The 11,246-nt window shown below is 36.1% G+C and overlaps 1 protein-coding gene across 10 annotated transcripts in view; it reads left to right on the top strand.

The window, feature by feature from the left end:
* LOC141499840 (fibrillin-2-like) overlaps positions 1-11,246 on the top strand; it is a 151,071-nt gene that overhangs the window by 81,383 nt on the left and 58,442 nt on the right. For all 10 annotated transcript variants that reach the window (XM_074202606.1, XM_074202610.1, XM_074202614.1 and 7 more), the window contains one exon: positions 5,232-5,357. In XM_074202606.1, the coding sequence (XP_074058707.1) occupies positions 5,232-5,357 (126 nt within the window). The remainder of the gene's footprint in view (positions 1-5,231; positions 5,358-11,246) is intronic.

The raw sequence follows: 11,246 nt of genomic DNA on the forward strand, positions 1-11,246 counted from the left end.
CACACTTAATGAAAATAAACTAAAAATCATATCAATACAAACTTCCAGTTTTAAAAGGTAGTAATGGTTTAATCTTTGCATAAATCAGCAATATACATGTAGTATGTTTGATTAAACTTTTAGAAAAATTTGCATATAGTCTGAATAAAAGAAAGGACACAAACATCAAACCATGTCTACTACTGCCTCAGAGTGGTGGAAATAGAACCAGCAATGTAGGGAATAGTATCCATAGTCCAGGGAAGCAACACTTTTATAGATATGACCTGGCAACTTCGTCCATATGTGGTAGAGATCCTGCCTTTTCAGAAGTAACATTTACTAAACACTCAGAAAAGAAAGTAGAAATGCCTTAGCATTTTCAAAGGCTTAACCTTTAGAAACAAATCTAATTTTATTTTAGAAAATAACATTAAAGAACATCTATCACCACCTGCTTTACCACTGCAACCTGAAGATCATTTTTTTGTTGAGCTGAAATATGTATTGGCTCCCTATTAGAATCTACCTGAAACCTTTTCTACTTGTATATTCTCTTTGCATAGTTATTTGTAAAAATTAAGTGCTTTTCCATGCATGTTTCTATCCTATAAGGGAGTATAGGGCAAGTTCAGAAGACTAACTATTCTGATCTGAGAGCTGGCTAGACCTGTTTTGGTACTGTTTTCCACTTTTGGGGTCATCTGCCTTTAATGTTCCCCTTTGGTATCCACTTAATTCACCCAAATATCACTTGTGGCTTCCAGAAGCAGTAATAGGTGTAAACCATTTTGGGAGATGGTCTAAACCAGGTTGTGAGCAAGCAAGGGGTCTCAAATCTAAAATTGAGTTAGCAGTGTCTATCCCAAATATGTGAAGACTTGCCCTGGTAGAATGGGCAGATGAGAATAATTGCTTCCAATAACATGAAGGTGGTTTAAGCAGACATTTTAGAGCACATTTTGGAGTTTGGTTAGACATCAAAGACATGCCATCCACTGAGTCTTGAGACACCAATAGTAATATTGTCTTGTCATGGTCTTTGCCAACTTCAGAAGAAAGCGAAGCCAACAACTTTTTTCAACTAGTTTATGTGTAAATCAAACATAACACATTCCATTTAAAATTTTTTACCTACCTCAATGTGATGGGGTGACAAGTGATAAAATAACATGCATATACATTGGGTGTTGTCACAACCTTGCATACAAGTGGCCCAGGACTTAGGATCATCATCTTCCTGGACTGAAGCATAATTGGTTTTCTGAGTAGTCTTTTTGAAGAACCACACTCCTCCATAAGGAAGGGACTAGAAATGGTGCCCTAAAAAGTGCATGCTTCATGTAGGTTAATCCTGACCTGCTTAACTTAGCTGGCAAAGATCCTTCCTTGTGGTGAAACACACAAAATAAATGAAACTTTTGAAAAGATAATTCCACTCACTTTGGTACATTGAATATGTGCATACATAAGAACAACATGAAGTCCAGTAGATCTGAAAGACAAATAGTACTTGTTGTGGAAGGACCTTTGCAGGTATCACATCCAAGTGTAACAAGACTGGCAAATGAAGGCCAGCTTACGGAAGAGCCATATATACATTTTTTTTTCTGTACTGGTCACTGGATTTTTAAATCAAAATAATATAGTAAAGAAGCTTGTGTGCATGAACTTGCTCATGATGGTAAGGTTGACATTTCCAAGGAAGCTCCATACCAATTTGGTGAACCCTATGTCTCCCCAATGAGGACAGAGAAAAATTTTTTGAAGATCTGGAGGTTCCCTCATTATCAATGTGCCAAAAGAAGGCAAGCCTATAATTAAGTCTCTTTAATAAAAGAGTTGGCATAGATAACCAGACATGGCAAATAGTCCTTGGGAAGAATGGTGTCAGAAATAGCAATATTCACTGACAGGTCAGAATGTTTTACAATTATCTAAGTGCAATAAAAAGTTATGGATGCACCCTTGCAGCAAACATTGGTATTTAATAGTCTGTCATTGTAAGAAGAGACAGAGATGATGTGATAATGACAAAAGTTTATGTGACAGAGAGTGCCAGATTGATCATAGACTTATACTCTCCAAGCTAAATATTCACATTCAACAGAAGCAGCGGATCCAGGGCAAAATGACAACCAGAAAACTTAATGAAAATGGAGTAGAGCACTTCTCAGAATGAGAAGACTTTGTTGCTAACTTCGTAGAAAAAACTTGAGCCAATGGTTGATAACAGTGAAGTAGGGCACAGTTTACTCAACTGTATAAAAGCATCAACATGAATTCTTTTGACAAAAATGATGAAGAAATTCATGAGCTATTAAACAAAAAAAATAAGAACCCTACAGGTTTTACCAAAAAATAATATCTAAGAAAGTATTTTCCAGGTTATGTGGTATAAGGCCTTAATTGTCCATCTCTATAAAAGTAACAGATGTAATAATTTGTTGCGTGAAAATCATGGGGGGGGGGGGGTAGGGGGCAAGAGAGTCTCTCTCTTAATTATTGCTGACAAAAATTCTTTCCAGTCCTCCTTAATAGACTTTACCTGGAAGATGGTCATCTACCTGAGAACCATTGTGGTTTCAGAAAGAGCCAAAGAATGGTTGACATGATGTTTGTTGCCCCCAAAACTGCAGAAGAAATAACAGGAGTAGATCAGTTTACATATATATATATGTTTTTCAATCTGACCAAGGCCTTTGTTACTATACTACAAGTCATGAGGGCTTCTGGAAAATTATGGCAAAATTTGGGTGACCAGAGAAATTCATCAGTATTGTTGTCAGTTTCATGATGGCATATTTGTACAGGTTGGGGATAATGGACAGTACTCTCCCACTTTCTCAGAAACCAAAGGAGTGAAACATGCTTGCTCTGATAACTTTTCTGCATAAGATTTTCAAAAATGCCTAAAATGAGGATAAAAAATGACATCAAGGTCAGCTACTACACTGACTCTGAATTATTTAATTTGAAAAAGCTATAAGCCAAGATGAAACTAAAGGGAGAGTTAGTATGATTATTTTTTGGTTTGCCAATGATTGGGCACTCAAGCCTCTGAGGCCAAAATCTATCAAACTATCCATCAATTCTCTGCATACTTGAATAAATTTGCCTAGCAACAAATATCAATAAAACACCAAATTATCCATATGTAGAACTATAGATTATAAAAGATGGAAAAATAGTGAATGCTATGGATAAATGTTCATTTACCTTGGCAGTTAACTTTCCAGGGTCATACATATAGATGATTAATACATGTACAGCTAGGTGACACATTGGATAGAGCACTGACCTTGGATTTAGGACAGGAGTTCAAATCCAGCCTCAGACACTCAGCACTATGTCACCTTGAAGAAGTCATTTAACCCTGATTGCCTCACATCAGGAGGCATCTGCAGTTGTCCTGATTCATATCTGGTCACAGGACCCAGATGGCTCTGGAGGAGTAAGTGAGAATCGCGCCTTAGTCCAAACCTCCTCACTGAAATCCAATTCATGTGCTTGTCATGGTATCACCTTCCTGATGTTTTGGTCTTCTTTGAAAATGAAGGACAAACATTAGATTAACACACATTGCCAGAGGGAGCTCAGTGTTTCCGAGATCATGAATGAGAAAGTGTGGGAGAGAAGAAATTTTAGAATACCTGCCAAACTGAAGTTCACAGAGATGTTGTGTTGAACACTTCATTGTTTGCCTGTGAAACATGAACAGCACCAGGAAACTGAATCATTTCCATTTAAATTGTCTTAGGAAAATTCTGAGCATCACCTGCAATATAAAAATACTGAACTGCCAAACCTTCAAATTCTACTAAAGATAGTACAATTCCAATGGATTGGTCCCATTGTTCAAATGCCAAAAGTACATGTGAGAAATCACATAAGGAAAGTGTTCCACATGGAGGTCACAAAAAAACATACTAGGACACTCTGGAGGTTTCTCTGTAGAATTTTGAAATCTCTTCAATGATATTGGAAATAGTCATAGCATGTTTGCATCAAAGATTGTACTGTGCTGTATGAGTAAAGCCGAAATGCAGTTGCTCAAAACATGAGATGTAAGAATTTCTAGACAACTTTACTGCAAATATTTCTGTATACGTTTTTGTGCTTGGCCTGTGGCTTTGACCTTCTGAGCTCATTTTGATCTGATCAGCCACAGGCAAATACCATCTTACTTTCCACATAGTGATGTCATTTTGATTTTCAAGAATGAAGGATACCAAATCAGTTTTCCCATAAAATTAATTTCCATTTATCATTAAATCAGGAAGCCATTAAACTTTCATTATATCTGAACTAGCTGTGTGACCTTGGGCAAGTCACTGAACACCAATGCCCTGCATCCAGGGTAATCTTAGTAGCCTCTGCTTCAATTTCTTCAATTCAAAAATGGGGATAATGCTTGTTTCCTGTTTTGTGCCTCTCTAAACCTTGTTTTTACTATTTTTTCCCCCTGTTGAAAGATCTGTTTTTGACATTTTTCAAAATTCAAATAGATTGCTTCTTGAGATTGATTAGACATCCCTCATCATGTAAATATCATAGGATTAGGGTTTGGAACTGAATTTCCAGGTGAGAAAACTGCCTCTATCAATGTAGGTCAGAAATTTTTCTACATTTAGAGTCTTAGAGAATTTTTTGGTCACAAGAACCTACCCAAGACTATACAGTATGTGTCAGAGACTGAATTTGATCACATCTTTTAAAATTTGAAATTGGTTCTTTATTATGTCATATGAATGGGTATATACAAATATGTTTGTGTATATGTGCATATATGGTAGCAGATATCATTTATAAATGTACATAAATGTAAAATGGTAAGGAAATTTCATTTTTAGTTTTGAAAAAAGCATAGAAAGTTATTTAAAGATAAGAATAGGATTTAAACATAATAAGCTATAGAAGTTTTTGAGATTTGCAAAACCATTTTATATATCTTAACTCATTGGATATTCACAAAAAAAGCAACCCTTGAGGTAGATGGTGTTATATACCATTTTAAAGCTGAGTCACAGAGAAATGAAGTGATTTGCCTAAGTTGATATAGCTAGTAGAATCTAAAGATTTCAAATTAGCTCTGATTCCAAATGTAGTTTTATCTACTGTTACTTTTTCTTTTATTTTTGTCTTGCATTAAATGTCTTAGGAAATAAACAGAATTTTAATAAAACATAGAATTCATTAAACTGACATCAGGAAAGGGAATTTTGTATCTCTTTTTTTCTAATATTTTATAGATATAAGTAAATGCAAAGAAGATTCCAGCATCTGCCTTTTTGACTCTAACACAAATCCTCTAGGGAGTTTCCAATGTGTCTGCCCTACAGGTTTTATATTGATTGACAATGGATGGAGATGCTTTGGTAAGGTTGGAAATGATTATTTAGTGTCATTATTGATCTATTTGTTATTATTTAATTCCATAAGGAATCCTTGTTTTCATCATTGCATATGTGAACTATATATACTTGCTGCAAACTCTCCATGCCTTATTTGATGTAGTTCTTGTCTAAGTTTTCAATATATTGTCCACAGAGAATAAGACCAGGGTTACCTGTGGTTCTTTTTAAAATGGGACCATCATCTTATTCTTATTGTTAAGTTCAGTTCTTTCTTGTGCAATCAGATATAGGTGATATATACATGACATAGATGTATATACATTATATACATTCACATATACTTATACATACACACACACACACACACACACACACACACATATATATATATCCTTTTTATCTCAGTACCCTTATTTTCCCTTTATTTTCATACATATGCACATGCATATTTTTCAGTTTAGCATTTTACATACATATTTGGATCAAAATAGCTACAAATTATTGCTTTAATTTCAATTTCCTCTCAATTGATGATGGATTCACCCTTTTCATTTTTGATAGTGGTAATCGGATTTTCTTCTTCCTTTTAAAATCAAATTAACCAAAAATATATTATCTTTTTTAGTTTTTTTCATAAAATGAACTCTTAGTTTTATCAATTGAGGTGTTTTTGGAATGCTATCTCATTCTTGTCATTGCCTTGATGGAGATTCTTCTATGATTTATTGTTCTAATCATTATTGAAAATTGTTACTTTGTTTTCAATTACTTTTTTGTTTATCTTTCCATGGCTGTTTATTATACATAATTTTTATTGCATCATGATCTATTATATTTCTGCCTTTTAACATTTGCTTATGAGTTTTTAATGCCCTTATCCATTATCAATTTTTGTGAGGCTGCCATGTAGCACTGAGAAAAAGGTATATGCCTTTCTATACTCATTTAATTTTTCCAGCTATCTCTTATGACTTAACTTTTTAAAAATTCTATTCATCTCCTTAATTTTCTTCTTATTTTGTGATTAGATTTATCTAATTCTGAGAGAGGGAATATGAGTCCCCCCAATAGTATAATTTTGCTGAACATATCTTCCCATAAGTCATTTAACTTCTGTAAGAATATGGATGCTATACCACTTATACATCCACCCATACATCCACATATATATATATATATATATATATATATATATATATATATATATATATATATATAAAATCTCATTTTCTATGGTACCTTTTCAGAAGTTGTTGTTTCCTTTTTTACCACTATTAATTAGGTCTATTTTTGCTTTTGCTTTGTCTGAAATCAGTATTACTATGCTTACTTTTTAAACTTTAACTTAAGGATAATATATTCTGCTTTAGTCTTTTTACCTTTACTCTGCATGCACTTAATGGCTTCAGGATTTTATTGTTATTCCACTCTGTATTCATTTCTATTTTATGAGATAGTTAATTGCATTTACATTCACAGTTATGATTACTAACTCTGTATTTCCCTCCATATTATATTAAATTAAAGAGAAAAAATGTATTTCTATCTGTGTTCTGATACCATCAACTCTGTCTCAGGTGGATCACATTTTTTTTTAGGTTTTTGTGAGGCAATGGGGTTAAGTGGTTTGCTCAAGGCCACACATGTTTTTCCTGTATCTCTCTCATTTCTTCTCCAAATTTTTCTTTTTTTACATGTCTGAGGCCAGATTTGAACTCAAATACTACTGATTCCAGGGCCAGTGCTCTATCCACTGCACTACCTATTTGACCCCTGGATTAAATTCTTTACTTCCATATTTTTCCACAGTTGTTGTTGTTGATTGTAATTCCCTCCATCCATGCCTCCCCACTACCATATATTATATTTTTCTCTCTCCTTTCACTCTGACCCTCTTCTAAAATATGCTGTAGGGTAGCTGAGAGTTGCAGAAGACAGAGCACCAGCCCTGGGGCCAAGAGGCCCCAAGCCCACATACCACCCCAGAGATCCAGCAGCCACCTGGCCCCACGGCCCCAGAAAGGTCACCCAATCCCAGCATCTTGCAAAAAGTAAAAAAGAAAATGTGTTATATATGACTATTCTGTCCTATTCTGTCCTCTCCTCTATTACCGAAATCCTTCTCCCTTCCCCCTTCCCCTTATCTCCTTTTTACTCTAGATGTCTTTATTCTATTGAGTATAAATTCTGTTTCCTCTCTGAGCCATTTACGATGAGAGTGAAGGTAGCCTCATCTCCCTTCACATTTCCCCCTTCCATATCTTTGCAAAAGCTCATTGCAAAAAAATATCTTTTATAGGAAATGTCTTAGCCTATTCCACCTCTCCTTTCTCTTACTCCCAGTACATTTTCCTTTTAGCTATTGACTCCCTTTTTACAATATATTATATCTTCAAATTCAGCTCTCTCTTGTGCTTCATCTATAAAAGCTACTTCTACCTGCTCTATTAAATGAGAAGGTTCATAAGATTAGTATCAGTATCATTTTTCCATGCAGGAATGCATGTAGTTCATCATCATTAAGTCCCTTTTAACCATTCTCATCCACTCTCTCTATGCTTCACCTGTGTCCTGTGCTTGAAGATCAAACTTTCTGTTCAGCTCTGGTCATTTCAACAGAAAGTTTGATCTTTTGAAATTCCCATTTCATTGAAAGTCCATCTTTTCCCCTGGAAGAGGATATTCATTTTTGCTGGGTAGTTGACTCTCAGTTGCATTCCAAGCTCTTTTGCCTTCCAGAATATTATATTTCAAGCCCTAAGAGCCCTTAATGTAGTTGGTGCTAAGACCTGTGTGATCTTGACTGCAGCTCCACAGTATTTGAATTGTGTCATCCTGGTTGCTTGTAATATTTTCCCTTTGACTTGGGAGTTCTGGAACTTAGCTATAATATTCCTGGGGGTTGGCTTTTTTAATCTCTTTCTAGGGGAGATGGGTAGATTCTCTCAATTTCTATTTTGCCCTCTGCTTCCAGGATATCAGAATAATTTTCCTGTAGGGATTTTGTAAAAATGTGGTCAAGGCCCTTTTCCTGATCATGACTTTCAGGTATCCCAATAATTTTTAAATTACCTTTCATGAATCTATTTTCCAGATCTGTTTTTTTTCAGTGAGATGTTTCACATTTTATTCTAATTTTTCATTTTTTTGGCGTTGAAGTATTGTTTATTGATTTCTTGTAAAGTCATCAGCTTCCTTTAACTCCATTCTACAAATGAGCAATTTGTTTTCATCAGAGAGCTTTCTTTTTTAGGTTTTTCAAGGCAATGGAGTGAAGTCTTACCCAAGGCCAGCTAGGTTATTATTAAATGCTTGAGGCTGGATTTGAACTCAGGTACTCCTTACTCCAGGGCCGGTGGTCTATCCACTGAGCCACGTAGCTGCCCTCTTATCTCCTTTTCCATCTGACCAATTCTGGTTTTTTAAGGCATTCTCCTCAATAACTTTTTGAACTATTTATCCATTTGACCCAAGATGGTTTTTTAACATGTTATTTTCTTCAGCATTTTTTTGGATTTCTTTGAATAAACTGCTGACTTCATTTTCATGTTTTTCCTGCATATCTCTCATTTCTTTTCCCAATTTTTCTTCTATCTCCCCTACTGGATTTTCAAAATATTTTTGGAACTCTGTCATAGTCTGAGCCCAACATTTTTCTTGGAGAATTTAGATGCAGAAACTTGTACTTCCTCATCTTCAGATTGAGTATTTTGATTCTCCTTGGGATCATACACAAAGTATTTGTTAATGGTCAAGTTCCTTTCTTTCCTGCTCACTCATTTCCCCAGCCTGTGCCTGGTTTTGGGGTGCTTCCTGAGCTTTTGAGTTTTATTGGGACACCCTCATAAGGACCTCAGTTTGTGAGACTCTGACTGCTCTCCTGGTCTGTGAATGACCACAAGCATACCCCTCTGTCACAGTGTGGGGAGGGGTTCCTGTTCTATGGGGGAGCCTAGACTGTGATCAGGATTTGAATGTCATCAGAGCCCCAGAGTCCTGTACTAGGGACAGGGGACAAACCGTGGAAGACTCCTTCCTCTCCCTTACCTTCAGTGGGCTGAGAACTCAGCTGCCTAGAGGCTCCTGTTTGCCAGCTCCCTTTGCCTTCTTGCTTGCTTTCGTGTCCTGAATCTTGGCTGTTGGTCTTGCTATGTGCTGCACCTGTGCTGAGTGCACTGATTACTGTGACCACTCTCAGGGCCTGGGCTTCGCTCTCATTCTGGCAGAGGTCTCCCTGCTGATCTTCCAAGTTGTGCTTGGTTCTCCCTGGGGTGCAGGTCAGGAAGCTGCTTCTGCTTCCAGGAGCCATGGCTCCTGGATGCCCTGGGGCTGTTCCTGGGATGCCAAAGTTTCCTGGGTGTCACCCCCTCTAACATCAAGGAACAGAATTCTTCCACTATTTTCCAAGTTATCTTGGGCTGGAGAATTTCCTCACTGGATCTTTCTGTGGGTTCTGTCTCTCAAAAATTTTAAGATTTTTGAAATATTTTGGAAAGAGCACTTAGGAAAGGTTCTTCTCATGCTACCATTTTGGCTATGCCTCCACTATTCTCTTCTGAGATTGTGTTTTGGTCCTCCTTTTCACCATGGTAGTTTTCTATAGTAAGGATTTTTTCTGATTTTTACTCATTTTTTAAACTAGTTCATGGTTTTTAAATTTGAGTTCTTTCTTGAGTTACAGAGGGCATTGTCCCAAGCTTTTTGTGCTGGGTTCCAGAAGTCTGCTCACTAATTTTCAGCACTGGGACCTTAGGAAGTAGTGGCTTGGCCAGTGCATTACAGTTGCTTTGCCTGGTCACACTAGTTGTGGGTTCTCTGGTTTGCAATTTGCCTTCAGTGCTGAGGCTAGAGACTTCACAGCTAGTCTGTTGAGCCAGGACCCCCTTGGTCCTGGCTATTGATCTTTGCTGAGGCTTAGAGCCTCCCTCTAGCTTCCCTTGAACCCATAGTTATTGGGCCATGCTCCCCTTCACCTGAATGAGACAGACCTTTGTGAAGTCCTTCCAAAATTATCTTAATTGGAAAATTGATCTACTTTGTCTTTTTGTGGGTTCTGTCACTCTAGAATGCATTTAGAGGCTTGATTTAATGTTGTTTGTAAAGAAAACTGGGAAATGTCTTATTTCTCTCCATTATCTTCGCTGAATCTTACAAAATATTTATAGCAGGACCCTGTGTGATAAGAAAGAAACTGGAAACAAATGTAAGTTTATCATTTGGAGAATAAGCAAAAACATTAATTACATTAATTCATTCAAATATTATTGAGTAATTTCTAATATATTGAATTAGGAAATTATAAGAATATTTGTAGAAATTGATCCAGAGTAAACTAAGCACAGCAAAAAATATATACATAATGTCTATAACAATGTAAATAAATAGATGACTAGAAAGTAATAAAACTCTTGAATAAATAAAAAAAAAATTAAATATTGTTAGATTTTGAAGCATGCTTTCGTTACAGCAGATGAACAGGATTATTACATTCAGTGTAAGTTGTCATCACAGATTTTTTTTTCTTTTTGTTCCAAAGGAAGGGTTCAATCTGGAAGAGTTGGAAGTGTTCTGTTTTGTTTTTTTTTCTGAAAGTGATTGTTATATCAAAACAAAGGGCATCACTAAAATGCATTTTATTATAATATTTACTGGGACCCCAATTTTATCATTGCAGGGGACTCTTGGTGAGGAATAATATTTTTATTCTCATGAATTTGGGGGGGGGGTGCTGTTTGCATGGCAGTCCTGCTAAGTGACTTGCCTAGAGTCACACAGCTAAGTAATGTGTCTGAGGCCGGATTTGAACTCAGGTCCTACTAACTCCAGGACTGATGTTCTATTTACTATGTCCCCTCATGAATTATTTTTTTTTAAAAAAGGATGACATAACCCAAATGCTATCCTAGTACA

The sequence above is a fragment of the Macrotis lagotis genome, chromosome X (genome assembly GCF_037893015.1).
Source record: "Macrotis lagotis isolate mMagLag1 chromosome X, bilby.v1.9.chrom.fasta, whole genome shotgun sequence".
Classification (NCBI taxonomy): domain Eukaryota; kingdom Metazoa; phylum Chordata; class Mammalia; order Peramelemorphia; family Peramelidae; genus Macrotis; species Macrotis lagotis.